This window comes from Scleropages formosus, chromosome 9 (assembly GCF_900964775.1).
Source record: "Scleropages formosus chromosome 9, fSclFor1.1, whole genome shotgun sequence".
Taxonomy (NCBI): Eukaryota; Metazoa; Chordata; class Actinopteri; order Osteoglossiformes; family Osteoglossidae; genus Scleropages; species Scleropages formosus.
Window position 1 is genome coordinate 3,882,178 of NC_041814.1, and position 18,113 is coordinate 3,900,290.

Here is an 18,113-nt window from a genome sequence, read left to right on the forward strand (position 1 = left end):
ATGCCATGTTTGTGCAAAAAGAACTTTATTACATTCTTAAAACCAGATACAGTATCTCCTCCGTACTGTACAATGATGTAATTGCAATGTTTAATAACTCCTAAAGATTTTGTCATACACGATTTTATGTGTGTGTATGCCTGCCTATGTGAAACTTGAGGAGCTATTAAGCACTCGGTTATCAAACACTAGTTTATGTTTTAGTGACATATGTGTGCATGTGTGTGTGTCTGTCTGTCACTAACAATCTCAAAGTAAAAACTAAGAAAATGTTCCTGACCAAAAAATTAACTCTCTATTTTTGTTTTCTTTAAAACATTATTCTTTTAAAAAAATAGAATTACAATTTAAAAGGACAAAAAAAAAAACACAAAATATGTGAGAAAGAAATGAGAAACGGGTGGAAACAGTCAATTTAATGAAAATAAATTCAACACTAGATTCAAAGAATAAATCCATCTTTATATTTTATTTGTATATTTTAGAGACTATATCTTCTACAATTCAGGCTCAAAAGTCCTGTAATAATATCAATATCAGACAAGGGTGAAGTCTTTGATACTTCTGTGTTTCGACATTCACGAGAACACACACTGTACACAGTGATCAAGGTTTAAGGTCTCCTGTTCGGTGCAAGGTGTCCTGCTAGGCTAACTGGAGAAGACACTGTCAGACTGAGAGCCCAGCTATCTCCCTGAGTGGCTGCAGAACTTCTAGAGGACTTCTTCCATACACACAGAGCCTTGTGGCAGCACTGCAGTTCAACAAATACTACCTGTACTAATCACATGTGTAACACACAGACCTTGGACATTCAAAAAGAGGTCACCACTTGTTTCCATCCAACTATTTTATGGATCACAATAACTGATTAAAAATCAGTTAATACCGAGCTTGTGAACATTTCATGCCGGATGCGATGCAGCCGCAGCTTCGGCCGTGGCGCTAATTTAGCCTGAGGGAGACCCCTTGGGGGCCCCTCAGCATTTGGAAATGGGAAAGACTGGTTATTGCACAGTCCCGTTATGACACTATTCTCTTCAGCACCAAAAAGATCCCCTACTGCCAACATGTGAACTCCAACAATACAATAAACAATATGGAGGAGCTGCACTGTTCCAGCAGTGCAGAGCAAAACACAGTGCAGATAAGCCTTGTAACTGGACAGTGCTCTTGCAAGAGGACAAGCTGTGCTTGCAATGCATAAACGATTGTCTAATTGTGACTTAGTAACTGCTCCAACTCACTTAATGAGCCAGAGCTTGTTTTCGTCGATAGACCCGCATTGAAGGTGCACAAATTTGTGCACTGCATCTCGGCATGTTAGCCATTTTAGAACATAAAAATATCGCAGAAAAATACCATCTACGGAGGATTCAGTGTTTAGAACGGCTGCTCGATGAAACTGAGGCTAGAAACCAATACTCAAGAAGAAAAAACTATGTCAACATTAGCATATTTGCTATACCAAATCTTGCTCATAAATAGAATGGGAAAATATTACATAGTACAAAATAGATCTATACTTTTTTCCTTCTCTGTCTTTTGCACTGCAAAATATGATATTACATATAGAAGTACTAACTATAATAATCCCTAACTCAGGGGGGTAGCTGATAGCTCTGTCAACCCTCAGCTGTGTCAAAGGTGTTTGGACAAGAACGGGCAGGGGAACATCGGTGAGGAAAGGGCACACAATATACACATCAATACAATGCTGACCTCCAGTGAAGTTTTACAATGCAGAAAAGTTGAAATAATGTTGTCTGCTCAGTCCAGAGGCTCGTCGTATGAACCGCACCTCACCCTGTACTCAGCGGTTCTTTCACCTTCCTTCTGAATATCCAGTTTTTTTATGCAGTCTGGCTGCTTGACTTTCACTGCTTTGTGATTTTTTTTTCTCTTCTGCCATCTTGTAAGTGTCAAGGAGCAAAGTTTCCACCTACTTTGGGCAGTGTACCAATGGTTTGAAGGAGGGAAAAATTTCCTTGGAAAAAAAAAAAAAAAAAAACACACAAAATGCTTGGAAGTGAGCCTTTGAGACACATCCTTCTTGCATTTGTTGTCTCCATCAGGAAAGTCTGTCCAACAAAGACATGGTAACGCCAAACGCGATTCCCTCTCTCGGCTGTTCTGAACTATTCCGAAGTGGGAAATCAGGCGTCCTTGAGAGTGGAGGAAAGGTCAACAGAGGGAACAGTTCTAGGTTCAGTTTACAACTCCTTTTAGAGACGGTATGCGCTTTCTGTCCACTTCTTCCTCCTATCATCCTGGAATATATTGAAGCAGTCTGTGGGTGACCGTTCAAACTCTCCTTCCTCTCAGATTCTCCCACCCACTATGTCTGTCTGCAAAAGTGTAAAGTGTATACCTTCTTCTGGGTATTCAACATTTCCTTATTTATATACTTTAAAATTAAAATGTATATAGAAATGTATGAATAAATAAAACTAAACAGTTCAAAATACTTTCATTTGTTTGTCTCTGTAAGTGGCATTTGCAAAGGGGAAAGGGAAAATGGGACTGAGGTCTTCCATAGCATCTTAAAAAACAGCAGCTCCAAAATGCGGCCTCTGGAGTGTGCCTGTACAAAAATGTGTCTGGGTTCACGACTTACTGCCACGTGTTAGTGTAGCTAAATGCTGATGCATGGACGCAGCCTCAGCAAATCACCAGACAAGTGACAAAATAACAAACGCACATGGTGTGTGCAACATGCCAAACCGGTAACTCGTACAACGTGTATTTATCTTGGTCCCTTTGAACAGGATGTTCAGACGATAAAAACAGCAAAGAATGGGCACTATTGACAGTAAAAAGAGACAATGTTCCATATGAGAAGGTGACCGGACATCAGAGACAACCCCTCAAATGAGAAGTACTGTAAGTACATTCTATCACAAGCTGGGACTGTTCAGCATGGCTGCAGGGTACATTCATTTCACACAGAGGGCGTGGCGAGAGCTGGGAGGTCGAATGTCACACTGACACCGCAGAACAAGGTGCACAATATTACAGCAGAGGTGCTGAGAAAGCAAATTTTTTTTGCACAACGGCCTAGTTTTACTTTGACATATGGTAGCATGCACATCGTACCCAGCGGCAAATGTAGAAAAATACTGTAGTTCAGAATGTCATGGGTTTGCATCCTAGACCGGCTCATGCTGCAGCTTTGGCTGCGCTGAACAGAAGGAAAACCACAGGTAGGAGTAGTGTGTTGTACTTTTTGTAAAGTGTTGTGTGCAGGATTGTCACTGAGCTGCTGGTTGCTCCTTGGGTGTCTGTGTTCCTCCCAGTTATCTACCTCTTGATTCCTACATCTCTCTCAGTTCTTTCTGCGCATTTTCAGAACGAGTTTAACTCTCGGTGGAGTCCGGGAAGGCGATCTCACTGCCGAAGACCTCCTTGTAGAGTGGAGGAAAACTGTATGCCGTTTCTGGGTGAACCAAGCGGAAGAACTCCAGCTTATCAATGTGGAGATTGCAGATTGACTTCATCATTGGTAGCTTGGACACCATCTGATGCAAACAGAGGTGAAAGAACAAAAGGGGGTAATAAATCTACAACTGCACATGATAGAACAAATTAATGAAACTCACACGATGTGAGAAGTACGCTAAATATTATCCATATTCTGGCTACTTTACTTAATAAAGATCACAATAACTAACCAAAGTAAAGTACAGTACCTTAGCCAGTTTCTCCTCACCAGCACCACCTCTATGGAGACAGTGCTGCAGCGCAAGGTACACTCTCTCCTGCAGCTTATGGACCTGCTGGGTTTCTGTCAGCCACGGCCGGTCTGGAACACAGAAACGAAAATGAAGGTCAGCATCTTCCCAAGCACAATTCTTGTGTTTTGGGTTTGCTGGATGTAGGCGAACTATTGTCAGACATACCTGGGGACAGGAGGACCATGGCGCTGAAGAGAGCCATCTCCTCCTCAGTGAGCTGCAGGCGGCACAGACTTCTGGCCAGCTCATATATGGCATTGACAAGGTCATCGCAGCCTGCGGTGGTGAAGAAATATGGCCTTTGTAATATTTGTAACTCTGCCATCAAAAAACGTGGTATATGCTTCCCAGTTTGCTTCAGTCATCATTTCCCTGCAGTGCACTTTGTCTACAGTGCCGATGGCTGTCTGTTTTTCACAGGATTTTACTGTCTGTATGACTGGGGTCATATAAATCAAATATATCCTGCATCCTGCATTAATTATAGTTTTTATGTGTAGCCAGCATATTTTACAGTAGCTCCAATATTCTTCACACAGTGTGAGCCCTTCAGTTTCCTGTCTGACAACAATACAGAAGCATGAAGTAGATAAAATAAGCAGTGAAAGCTCTACACATGCTACAGAGCAAATACTACTGCTGTTAAGACTTAATGATACCAGGAATAATCGTAGAAACCAGAATTACAGTACAATCATCCCCTGATATGTTCACTTTGAGTTATGAGAATTTGACTTTACAAGAGGTTTTATTTAATAACAATACTTCAACTTACAAGGTATTTCTTTGCATTTACGATGAGTGAATGTAAATATTGCACACCTTACATTTATTTATTTAGCAGATGCTTTTCTCCTAGGCAGCGTACTATGATTTTGTATAGTATTTCCCTGACACCTTTATCGAAGGTGACTTAAAACATTAGATTCGCTCACTAAACTCCCTACAGTCATTCACACATATATGGCAGAGCAATATTACAGACGCACGTACATTATAGGAAATTGACAGTCATCAGTTCACTTGAAACACACATCTTTGGACTGGGAGGGAAATCTGAGAATCTGGCAAAAACCCCCACTTTGTTAAATATATTGTAATAACTATGAAAGTATTAAATGAGTGCAGGTAGACAACCATACACAGTGCTATAGAATAATTAATGAAAGGAAACTGTATCCATTTTTAATGGAAACTGATGATAGTTTAGCGAAAATGGTGTCTCAAGAATGCATAAAAATGTTCGCCATTGAAACTATTGTTAATTACTTTTTTGAGTTATGAGAATTCATCTTACAAAGGGGTTTTTAGGAAAACATTATCCTCATATAGCACTCGAACACACACACACACACACACACACACACACACACACACACACTCGCTGAAGCTACTTGTCCCAAGTGGGGTGCAGCCAGCCAGAGCCTAACCCAGCAGCACAGGGCGCAGGCCTGAAGGGGGGGAGGGGGTACACCCAGGATGGGATGCCAGTCTGTCACAAGGCACCTAAGCAGGACTCGATCCCCAGACCCACCAGAGAGCAGGACCTGGCCAAACCCGCTGTGCCACCGCATCCCTCCCACTTGAACACTCCATATTCAATTTTAGCTGGTGGTTTCCGCCAAAGCAACTTAGAGCTTTTCATAAATTTACACAGCTGGTTGTTTTACTGGAGTACTTCAGGTTAAGTATCTCGCACAAAGCTAACCATAGTATTAGCCACAAACTCTAAAATAAAGACTCTCTTGGTTCTAAGTGTTGCAGATAGCCAGGAGTCTCACCGAGAGCTTTGAAGAGCTGGGGACTGGTGTACTTGCCATCGAACAACAGAGTGTTGTTCAGGGGATTATAGGCCCGGCATGTGCGGATCAACAAGACGTCCAGGCAGCCTGAAAGAAGGCAAATTGAGAGAGAACACAAACATGAGGAGACAATAAAAGAAGGAAGTAAAATGATTCTCCCCTTAACCAAGTAAGTTCCTTCTCAAAATACGTAATATATTAAATGTGGGGAACTTGGAATAACAATGTTACAAGAATGGGAAGTTTATCATTCTCATGAAATCAACCGTAAAATTTAGTGATCACATATTTCTACAATTATTAACGTGGCCTGTCTGGTTCGGGCAGCACTGACCTGCTTTCAGAAGAATGATCTGGTCATTCTGACACAGGTCCATGAAGCCGGTGATGCGCTTGGCAAATTCGACCACGTACTGGATGGCGTTAGTAATGTGCACTGCACATTTCTGCCACATCACTTCTGCAGACTGGAACACATGAGCAAGCTGGCATAAGATAAGAGGCAGCTCCGTTTAACCCAGAACAGGGACAATATTTATCGAACACCTTTTTCCTAGCCAACTTACAAAATTAAGTTTGAAACTAAGCTATTTAGTCATGCATACAGCTGGATAAATAACTTTTACTGGAGCAACACAGGGCAAGTATGTTGCTCATGAGAACTACAGCAAGATTTGGAATTTAAACTCAGGTGCTTTTTACTTGTGGCAACAACTCTAACTACTACGCTACCTCTCAACTACCTGTAAATCAACTTGGATAAAGGTTACTGAAGAGAAAATGTATTACTAGAGCCCCTTAGAAATGTCATTCAGTGACTACACACGACAACATATAAAACACTTGGTCATTTTGGTTGTTAAGCAGTTAATTTGCTTGAATTCATTCCACCTGCATAATACAGATACAGCTGAATTATTCCTAAAAATAAATTAAGCAGGTACATTACAGGACAGCTGGTAGCATAGTGGTTAGTGCTACTGCCTTTGGACCCACAGGTCTGATTCCTACCTCACGTTGTAGTACCCTTGAGCAATGTACTTATCTTAAATTACTCCAGTCAAAATTATCCAGCTGTATAACTGCAAGTACCTTAATGTTGTAAGTTGCCTGGGTGAAAACCATTAGCTAAATGAATAAATCTAATTTAGACAGTACAAGCTGCTTAACAGGCTTCTAGCATGAAGACATATTGATTACATATTATAGTGACCTTGTTTTGAAAGGTGCGTGTCTCTTCAGGTGTGTACAAGGTCCAGGTGAGTCTCTTCAGCTCTTCAGTGCTGTACTGGCATGTCTCCAGGTGCGATTTCACCACGTTTTGTGTAATGCGCTCTGATAAGGGAAAAATTGTCTTAGGTGCACAGTTTAGCCATCTATTTTTCCAAACATCTTCCTGCAGTATTTCAGGTGAAAATATTTTTCTCATGGGTACAAAAACAGAACAGATTCAAGGAATTAAACAAGCAGCATAAGTCCATAATATGGACTGCTTGTTGTTATGTTGCTTGTTGTACAGGGTAATTAATAAACATAATAGAAGCCTTAACTTGCTGGACACCACATGCTTATACTGTATATTGACACACTGAATAGATGTGACCAAACCAAATGCTTTTCAGACAAACTCAATCCTGCCCTATACTGAGAGCACAGTCATAACAAATACAGAGCAGTTGTGAGCAGCAGCTCGCTGCCAGTGATGACCTACCTATCTCCAGCATGGAGCAGCCTTCGGGCAGGCTGCCGAAGAGTGGGTGCGCAAACAAGCTAGGCTCGTGCAGCGGCTGATACTCGTGTTTGATGTGGCTGCCTTCGGCAAAGTCTGGCCCGCTCTGCTCAGGTGAGCTCTGCGAGGAGGAGCTGCTCCCGCCACTGCCTCCCAGGAGCTCGAGGGTGCAGTAGTCCCCAGCACCCTCAGGAGTGAGCGGCAGGTCGAACAAGAGCCCATCAGGCAGTGTTGTGATGTCATCTAGGTCGCTGAGGGCTGAGCTGGAACCCCGGCTGTAGGCTCGGTTGTGGCCCCCGCCCTCACCTCCCTCCTCCAGGGTTACACTGCCCGCATGCTCCTGCGACTGCTGGTGCTTTTGGACTTCAGCATAGAGGCTGTCGCGCTGCTTTTTTGACATGCGCCCGAATTTTACAGCTACAGTAACACAGCAAGAGAAAAACGGACATCAAGAAGTCAAGCAGAAGTCAAATGGACACTAAATGGTGACATTCAGTTCAATGGATTATTTTATATTATATTTTATAATTTAATCATTATATTATTGAATTATTTATCGGCGACATAAAACCTAAAGCCGAGTGTGCGAGTCTGCCTACTGTCACTGGCAATGAACTGCATGCTAGACACGGATGATGTTTTTATTTAGTATAGGGTGTAGAATGGTTATTCGATCTCACCATCACGGCTCATCCCCAGTGCCAGGCACTTCTGAAGGCGGCAATGCTGACAGCGGTTGCGGTTGGTGCGGTCAATCAAGCAGTTCCGTTGCCGGGAGCAGGAGTACATGGCATTGTTTTGCTGGCTGCGTCGGAAAAAGCCCTGCATGGACAGTAACCCGCAGAGGACAGTTAGGTCAGCTGAAGAAGGAGAATGAGAAACGATGTACTGCAACATAAACAACACAGTTACACATCGAAGAATTTCAGCATCATGTCAAGGCAGTAATTTTATTTGTTTAAAATATATCTGAAAACAGTCCAGGATGCAATCCTCTCACCTTGCAGCCTTCACAGGTAATCACACCATAGTGGATTCCAGATGACTTGTCCCCACAGATCTTACATGGGATCACCTCTATTTGAGCTGAGGGTAAAATCAAATGCAAGGAGAAAAAGACTGGTCATTCCAGATATAATTTCAAATTAACAGTCAGTATTATCACCAAACTCTTTTCAGTAAACTCATCTGGTGAAATGGCTTCTCCTCCATCCTGTTCCTGACAGCAAAGATGCATTCTTTGTTTAAAAAGCCTAGATTTCCTTTGATGGTTTGACATTCCAAAAAACTTTACATAAAACATTGTTCAAAAAGAGCCAAGCTATCATAATGAAATATATGCAAATTTTTTAATACAGATTTTATATAAATCACTTAGAAATATATCCAATTTTAAACCCCCACTTTTAGGTGGAAAAAAATCCCCTATGTCAGGAGTGCACAAGAGAAACTACAGGAAAAAAACTATTACAGAAAACCAGCGTTTTCGGTGCGCTTTTGAGTCGATGAACTTATTAGCACAGTGACGCAGAGGTACATGTCCTGGTGAATGCTCAACATTTAATTGAATGGCGCACACAATACTGGACAAAATTAAGTTGAGAAGGAAAATTAAATTTAAGCAATGTACACCAGTGGAAAACAAATATAAATCTACGGCCTAATATAATTTGATTGTTTAAAGTAATTGTTCCGAGAACAGTGAAAAATCTATTGATTGAAGCTGCACAACACAAACTCAGACAGTTCTGGACGCAGCAGTCCCACTCACACATTCTCCTGCAAAAACAAACCACTCTTTTTACTCTGCCACTTCTGAAAATGCTAGAGAAGGGGTGTACAACGTGCGGCCCAAGGGCTTAACACTGCCCACAAGAACATCCGTAAAATTATTAATATATCCTGTAAATACCATATATAGAATAAATTCTACAACATTGCATAATAATACAATTATAGTTAGACATCATGAACATTTGACACACCTCACTAAAATACAATAAAATAATATTTTTTCAATGTAGTTATTTAAGATTGCTTATGTTGCTTGTCACGCGAAACACAGGGAGCCGGGACGACTGAACCCAAGTGCAGCGTCGTTCGTCCAGAGTCAAGGGATGAGGCAAGTTCTCGGTGTCGGGGACAGGCAAAGGGTCGGTCAATCGGCGGTCAGGGTCAGAGCGAAGATCTATGAGAGAGGTCGGGGACTTAGCGAAGGGTCAGTCGAGCAGCGAACAGGACAGGAACAAGGATCCGTGGACATGGTCGGGAAACGAAGCGAGGAATCGAAAGCCGGAGAACGTGAACCGAGAGCTTGCGAAGCGTGAGCGAAGTGTCACGAAGAAGGGCGGTTGTTCCTGACGAGATTCCACAAAGGTATGGGAACTGAGGAGAGTGTTTTAAAGGCTGAGTGATCAATCAGTTGCGAGAGCATCATCGGGTGCTGTCGGTTGCGTTGTGGGCGTGGACGTGACATTGCTTACTATGATTTTTACACACGCAGCCTTCAGATCAGTTCACAGTAATGACTGAGGGTGGAGGGGGCAGTAGCGCGGTGGGTTGAACTGGGTCCTGCTTTCCGGTGGGTCTGGGGTTCAAGTCCCGCTTGGGGGTGCCTTGCAGCGGACTGGCGTCCCGTCCTGGGTGTGTCCCTTTCCCCTCCAGCCTTACGCCGTGTGTTGCCATGCTAGGCTCTGGCTCCCCGTGACCCTCTATGGGACAAGTGTGTGTGTGTGTGTGTGTGTATGTGTGTAATGACTGAGGCCCTTGGCCAAAAAAGGTTGGACACTCCTGTGCTTGAGGCTCCTCCGTTCCAGAATAGCAGGTCGCCTACATAAGTGAAGAGCTGGAACCTATAGGGTGTTTTCCATTTTGTTTGTCTTTGGGGCGTATGTAAATCTTAGAAAGAAAGACAAAAGCTCTGCTCTCTGCAACAGGGGACAGATCAGGAGCGTTACAGCTAAATGGATTGCTCTCCATACTTGGGAGGGGGCAGGAGAGGAGCTGTGCCGAACGTTTTTTTTTTTTATGCTTGTGTTTTGTGACGCAAGATGTTAGGTAACATGTCATTTATAGCAACCGAGTGAAATGCAATTTAGTGGCTCCTCAGAAAGCAACTTGTACTCTGCTGATTGAATTCACGGACACCTCTGTGTGTTACAGGTAGAAACTGAACATAATCGCGCTAGTATATGCTGCAATGGCAGTGTGATTAACGAGATGAGACAAAGAGCATGATTTTTTTTTCCTGCAAACGTTCCCTTCTTGGAAGGTAATAATGTGAATTAAATACTTTGACAGGTTTGCACTAAGTAAAATTCCTACTGACCTGCTGAAAAGGGAGTGGAAAATGAATTAATACGTGTAATGGAAAGAGCCCTTGTCCCCTCTCTCTCTCTCTCTCTCTCTCTCTCTCTCTCTCTCTCTCTCTCTCTCTCTCTCTCTCTACCCTGTCCAGGCCCCCTGCACCCCCACCCCTTCCTGTGTTATATAACTGCTGTCTGGCTGCATTCCACGAACACACTCATTCAAGGGAGGTCACCCTAGCAACGCAGTGACGAGTCGCTCCCTTCCCGCCTCCTCATCGCCGATTGGCTGCCGCTCGCATAACTTTGCCTCCGATTCGTCCGCTGAGGCATCGCTCGGTCGCAGCACAGTCACACTATGTGGACGAGCTGTTCTACTGACACACTTTCCCATTGAATAAGGGGGAGGCTGGTGGGTGGCAGCATTGCAACAACAATAATCTGATTTCTTTTTTTATAGGGATTTAAGGTGGACCCAGCTTAGAACAAAGCACAAGCACAACACAGCTTCCAGCTCATGGATTTTAAAGCATTTCTGCCAGTGTAATATAACATAACATGATGATCTGTTTGCTAATACTGCAGTAAACAGAACAAAAAACATTCATAATTGTATGGTTTGCACAATGATAACAAAATACATGACTCATGTCATGAAAATGCAGTGGTGCTGAGGAACGGAACTATACCGCCATGCATTCCGAGACAGGGGTCCTTCTAATGCGGTTCAGTGAGCTACACTAGCTGGTCCCTCATAAGCAGTATGTAAAATATGTGACTGAGATTTCAGCTGTCTCTGAGCACACTCATAAAACTATTTTTATTCCTGCCTACAGTCCATCACAGAACCAGAACAGCTTGGTCACTGGTAAACCCTGACAAATCAGAATTACATAAACGACTCATGCATTCACTGTTTCCTCACAATGTCATTTATTTTGTATGCGAACACTACCAAAGATCTACAAAATATGTATGTTGGTTATGCTTAACATAATGTATTACAAATCGGGCCAGTAAATGAAAAAATATTCATTGAATACAAACTCAGAGCTCCAGCCCTGTCCCTTCCCTCGGTTCAAGAGTCAAGTATTTGTGACCTGTGTGATGCAAAGCTAGACTGCCGTGTTAAATTTTAAAACCATGTTTTTGACCTTCCTTGAAACACCTCTCCAAGAACGTCATCTTAATTTTCTTAAACTGAACCTTATCCATTCTAAACACATATGTGGTGAAGGCCTTAAACAACTTTTCATATCAAAGAACTTGACTTATACTTTTTCTTCATTTTTTTGGTTTATAAAACAAACCATATTCTAGTCTGTTATTTGTTATTTCTTTTATAACCCTTTGTTATTTCTTTTATAACCCGAAGCTACATTTTGTGCAAAGGGTGGCTTTCAGTGTTCCCTCAGCAGAGTCTTCAGCCAAAAACATAAACTGGTAAACAACAAATTGAAAAAGCATCAATTAATGGAAAAAACAAGCGACAAATGCGTTCTTCTCCTTTACCTAAGCAGATAAACATTTGCAATCGACTCTCCAGAAACTGAATTACTTGATTTTTCCATCACTTCAAGACAAGTAGTCTTGGCATGAGAAATTTTGCACGCTGTCAGCCATGGAAATTATTTTTTTTCATTCAGTCTTGCTTTCCTTGCGACACAGAAAACAGCTGTCAAGACTTTGCTTGCTTATCTCTCTTACTGTAATTCGCCGATGTCCGAAGGTCCTATTTACCTTGTGCACAATATGTACAGAGTGTGCTGTACATTCAACCTATATGGCGACTGCCCCAACAGTCCATAAGCTCTGCATTCCCTGTGAGGAACTGTGCATGTGAGCAGTGCGACTGGCTGCCCTTGGCATCATGTGTAACCCAACTACATGTCATCTGCAACTCAGATGCAACTACGTGTCAGCCACTTCAACCATCTGAGAACAATTTACTTTCTACACAGCATGAAAAGTAAAATCCTGTGCAGGTTCAGTGTGCTGACAGTACTGAAATATCTTATGCTCTTTAAAATACACAGAAGGACAATGTTATTCTTAAGAGAGGGTGTTGTGAAGGGAATGAAAGTTATTACTCACATACTGTGTCACTCTTGCCTTTTGTAAGGTCTGAAGATATCTGGTCTCACTGCAAGCTGAGCCCAAGAAACACCCTGAGAAGTGATGCACACTGACTGGGTGAATACTGTATATTTATTTGCTGTGTGGCCCTTTAAATAATTGAGAGGAACATTTTACTTCCGCTGTGGGATTTAATATTCATCCATAACTTTTTGAATATAAGCTCTGTAAAAGATGTGGCGTGACTGGCATCTGTCAAAACACACCGTCGTCTGCCTTGCAAAAAGGCAGTGATTTTTCAGCATGGTGGACTCTGTTCCAGTGATTATAAGGATACGCACTTTTTGTGTGCGTGTCCAGAGCTTCCACTGGAAAACTCTCACCACGCATGCTGGCCACAGCTGCCTGTCTGTGGTCTAACAGCTATCAGATTTTCCATCACTCACTCCCCCCATGGCTGGCTCTGCATCCAGACACAAACGCATTCGAGTACAAAAGACGTGGGCTTACATGTTTATGGGAATGTCGTTTGCTAAACTGCTGCAGCCACCAGTGTGAACGGCATTGACTGTAAAAGACTGAATGGAGTAACAGCAAGCCCTCCGTCGTCAATGGAGGCAAGCACAGCACTACCACATGTGCGCTGAGGCTGCCCTGGAGTGTTCTTTTTTTTTTTTTGCTCAGGTGCTGGTCTGGACATGTGGACAGCAATCAAGCATGAACTGTAACCAAACAGGCCTTCTCAGATGGCACAGTGAGCCGCATCTGACACTGACTGCCAGAGCAGCTGACCTGGCACCTGACCGCAAGTCCGGTAGGTTTGGTATTCCACAGGATCTGTGCTAATTCCACTTGGAGAGTGTCTCTCTCACAGGGTAACTTCAATGTAGATTGGCAGGCCACAGCTCTTTAAATATACTGCTGCCTTGCCTGCACACAGGACCCAGTACTAGGGAAACACAGCACAAGGGAAAAATCTAACAATGTTAATTGTGGAAACAAGAAGGAAAGAAAAATACCCAAGTAGCAAAGCATACGCAGCGGTTTTTGGCAGACAGCTGCTGTGCTGGTCCCATGTGGAAACTCCTGTGCTTGGAGTGTATGAGGGCAGAAGTGATAGGCCACCTCAACACAGCAAAAAGGCTCCAGGGGGCAGGAAAATCAGGAGGGAAAAGATCAGCCCTGCAGCTTCCACTGGTCTCTGGCCCTGGGTGCACCAGCACAGGCACTTCTCTAAGGGAAACATAAAATCCTACCTTTGACGGTATGCAATGAAAAAATAACAAAAGTGATATGAAATAATAGCTATTTCCAGCAATTTTTGTTACACATGCGTCGCTTCTCAGTTTTTCCGTAGCTCTTGTCGTAATTCACCGAGGGTCCTTAAACTGTCATTTCGATCGCTTTTTTTCTCGCAGTACAGTACAGTACAGTACATGAGAATACTGTGCTTCCATTGGCACAACCGCGATCCCCCAGCCGATGTTTCCCACTTTCAAGCACAGTTAACGGAATCCGACGGCATTGAAGTGCCCGGCACGGGTCCCGCCTCCCTCCGCTCGTCCATTCCATATTATTATTGCATCCCTCCCTCCCTCCTCCGGCGATGCGCGCGCCTCCTCCCTAAATGCTGTGTAATCCTCAATGACAGAACTAGGTCAATGGAACAGGCAGCGCTCGCGCTCCCTCTCCCTCGCGCCCCTCACACAGCCGGCCATGCTGCCAGTCGGAAAACAACAACACACACGCCCGCGGCGTGGACGCCCGCTCGCGCGCCTCAATGCACTGCCACGAAACGAGCCGCCTCGCGAACCGCGACGTTCAAGCGCGTCAGGACACCCAGAACATACACAAACTGCGCAGTTCCTCGAGTTACGCGTGTTAATGCGCGAACGTTTCAGCGCCATCGAGGTTATTAAATAAACGCGCCAATTACACAACAGTATCTATTTTATGCGCGTTAAGATGAATACTTTCACATTAAAATAAGTATTTCCATGATATGTCAGTTGCACTGCCCCCCTCCCCCTTCTTACATAACACATCCAACTTGAGAGTTAACACATCCCACACTGGTGGAGCGCAGGCAGACGGACCGATCGGACACCCGCAGGCAGCGCTGCAAAACGAACAAGTTTACATTTTCCCCCAACGAACTCCAACGACATGCAAACATCATGCAAATTTAAGTTCATTTTACCCGTCTTAGTGCATGGCGGACCGCTCCAGTTTTTGAATGACTTCCCTGAATTTCTCTCTTCCCGAAAATTAGTTTGACATGACGTCCTAATAAATGATGCGTGCAGCTCGCGTCCCCCCTGGCACACAGCTGTCTGTCCGCTGCACTAGGCATTAACCCGCTCTAGAGCCTGGTTCAAATAAATATATTTCACAAGTTTAAATGCCTTTCCGAACCAAAACATACATCACTCACTCAGATATTGGACTCACCTCTCATTTTGCTGTTTTATGATCTTCGAGTCATACAAACCCAAAATCATGAAAGTGACAATGTAAATCGCATATAATTCTCACAGCTCCGAAACGGAGCCTTTTTTAAAATAAAAAAAGCAAATCCTCGGACGTTTTTCTAAGCCGTGTGTCCGCGGGTAAGCGGAGGAAAACGTCGTCGGCGTCGTCGGTTGCTGACTGCTGACACTCTCTTCCTCCTCGTTTATCCAGTACAGGCTGCTATGGGTGTCCGCGCGCCGTGCACTGCGCTGCAGCCCGCGCTCCGCATCTATTTCGCTCTGCTCCTGCTCTCTCTCTCTCCCCTCCCCTCGCGGTAACCTACTTTCGTCGCGTGGACTCTCACATGATCTCGCTTCTGTGGCCCGCCTCGTGCCCCGGTGGAGCGGCGCGCGTCCCCTGCGCGCGCTTAAGGAGGATCCCGGGATGGCGCGCGCGTGGGAAAGTGTGGCAGTGTGTCATTAGCGTGTTGTTTTTCCTCGGCGGTGTCGCTCGTCCCCTGAATGCATAAAATCCGATTCTAAAATAAAAAAAATGAAATAAAACAAGCAAGCAGAAAACCGCCTGTAAGGTGATACAGAAGAACTTAAGTTAATAGTATGAGAATTATTTATTAGATGATTATTGGTAACAGCTCAGAGAAATGGACATATTCATCATATTCCATAAATACTTAAAAACATATTGAATGTCTGAATTGCTGAACAAACATGGCAGTCGACGCATGAAATTAAATTATAGCTCAAATGCAGCTAAAACAAAACTTAAATAAAATACCAAATAATGTTTCCACTACAGTATTATTACATCATCGATAATTGATGATCAGGGTATTTAAAATGCATTTGTTGTTTACCAGCCAGCGCCATGACACTTTGCTTAATAATTGGAGAACCAAAAATATTAATCATTAGTACACATAGTATGCTTGAGATGAATTTTGGGTGGACATGCTCCCCTTCTCCCTTATTACTCTCCCTATGTTCTGTACTAATCTCAGCTGTTCTGAAACATATGTTAGTATATTATCTTGCATTTGCATTCAGCTTACAATTTAAAATTATTTTGCGTATTATACAAAAAGGAGTATGGCTTAAGTGATGTTGCCAGTTCGCAGTTTCTTATTATCTTCATTTTAATTCGCTTCTTACACACACACACACACACACACATTTTCAGAACCGCTTGTCCCTTACGGGGTCACGGGGAACCGGAGCCTACCCGGTAACACAGGGCGTAAGGCCGGAGGGGGAAGGGGACACACCCAGGACGGGACGCCAGTCCGCCGCAAGGCACCCCAAGCGGGACTCGAACCCCAGACCCACCGGAGAGCAGGACTGCGGTCCAACCCACTGCGCCACCGCACCCCCTGCTTCTTACACATTTATTAGAAATCTCTTCTATCGCCCAGCTCCAGAGACACACACATTGTCTGAACTGCTTGTCCCATACGGGGCCGCAGAGAGCCGGAGCCTAACCCGGCAACACAGGGTGTAAGGCTGGAGGGGACACACCCAGGACAGGACTCCAGTCCATCACAAGGCACCCCAAGCAGGACTCAAACCCTAGACCCACGGGAGAGCAGGACCCGGCCCAACCCACTGCGCCATCATGCCCCCCCTCCAGAGACACAGTAAACACGTAAATCAAAATATGTATTATTTTCAATGCCAAACAATATTTTGACTGAATTAAGAATCGCCGTGTTCAATTTACATTTGAAGAAGCAGGGGGTCATGCATTTCTTGTTTTTTTTTTTTTAGAAACAGGCAAAAGGCTTTTGACTTTTAAGATCAGGTGGAGGAAGATGCAAGAGACACTCCTTCCTCATGGTAAGAGACACTTCCCAAGGCTCAGAACCGGAGTTCTGCATGATAATGGAAAACTGAAACCTTGTGTTGTATTTACAGATTGTCCCCTACTTGCAATGGTTCCACTTACGATTTTTTTTCCATTTTACAATTGTGAGCCAGCGACAGACATTCAGTAGAAACCGTACTGAGAATTTAAAATTTTGATTTTTACCCGGGCAAGCGATGTGCGGAGCGAAATTCTCTCGTGATGCTGGGCAGCGGCAGCGATCCTCATTTCCCAGTCTGGTGTGTAGGTGTATTAAATGCATTTTCGACTTACGATATTTTCGACTTACGATGGGTTTCGCAGAACGTAACCCCATCATAAGTCGGGGACCACCTGTATTGTATTGTTCTGAGCAACATCACCTGGTGTGTCCACTGAGTGCTGATACTGAGTCCGGTGTCTATGGCCATCTGACAGTTATGTTAATTGTCTCGACATTGTACGTAACCTCGTTCAAGTGCTGCATTTATAGTGAATGTCTACATAAGGTAGCTGCTCTGGGTCTCTGCACTAGGACTGGAACGTAATTGCTAGATGGTGCTGATGACCATTAATGACATGATATGCTGTTTAATTAGCTCAGGCTGTGGACTCAGGCTCTCTGAGTCATTGAAGAAGGTCATACGCAGATTGATTTTCTCTGAATCTATTAATGCCGAAATATAGAAGTAGTTTAATTCCGGATATTATTCAGATTCTTCACGGTCCATTCAAAATACGAAGGCACAAATACAAACGGACAAGTTAACCGATTCATTTTTAGTGTAAAATTGCATCCCAGTATGAGACGAGGAGGAGATGGTGTCGATGCAGGAAAGTACTTGTCTGTGCTAAGTGAAATACTAAATATATCCACCCGTCAAGTACTGCTGATGTACCAGCATGGTGATGATGAAGAAAACAATATGGCTAAAACAAAGAAGATATGATGTAATATTCTTATGAAATGAGGAATGAAAAGAAGATGGATTACTCTAAGTAGGTTACTGGAGCAGCCCCCCGCCCCTTTCTGCAGTCCCTCCCCTTGGAGTTTTTCCACCACCTCACATTCTCCAATTTTTTTTCCTCTGCCTTTAATTTTGTTGCCACACAATAAATCCTTCGCAGCATGACCATTGTTCTCGAAAGGAGTCTCTCC

General features: G+C 43.6%; 1 protein-coding gene across 2 annotated transcripts; it reads right to left on the reverse strand.

Moving 5' to 3' along the window:
* Positions 1 to 403: 403 nt before the first annotated feature.
* Positions 404 to 15,446, reverse strand: rorca (RAR-related orphan receptor C a). 2 transcript variants are annotated; one of them, XM_018728327.2, is made up of 10 exons: positions 15,098 to 15,446; positions 8,266 to 8,351; positions 7,946 to 8,087; positions 7,248 to 7,682; positions 6,750 to 6,871; positions 5,871 to 6,021; positions 5,516 to 5,623; positions 3,900 to 4,010; positions 3,690 to 3,802; positions 404 to 3,518 (listed from the first exon to the last, which is right to left on the reverse strand). In XM_018728327.2, the coding sequence occupies exons 1-10, from the start codon at positions 15,102 to 15,104 to the stop codon at positions 3,357 to 3,359; spliced, it is 1,437 nt and encodes a 478-aa protein (XP_018583843.1). In that variant the 5' UTR covers positions 15,105 to 15,446; the 3' UTR covers positions 404 to 3,356. The 2 variants fall into 2 exon arrangements, with proteins under 2 accessions (XP_018583843.1, XP_018583844.1); XM_018728328.2 differs by having other exon boundaries at positions 5,871 to 6,003; positions 15,098 to 15,444.
* Between the last annotated feature and the right edge of the window lie 2,667 nt (positions 15,447 to 18,113).

Excerpts from the sequence above, each read along its gene's own strand:
- rorca (XM_018728327.2), bottom strand. Across the intron at positions 5,624-5,870 it reads GATCATTCTTCTGAAAGCAG|GCTGCCTGGACGTCTTGTTG; the intron begins GTCAGTGCTGCC and ends GCCTTCTTTCAG. Across the intron at positions 4,011-5,515 it reads CCAGCTCTTCAAAGCTCTCG|GCTGCGATGACCTTGTCAAT; the intron begins GTGAGACTCCTG and ends TCACCACCGCAG.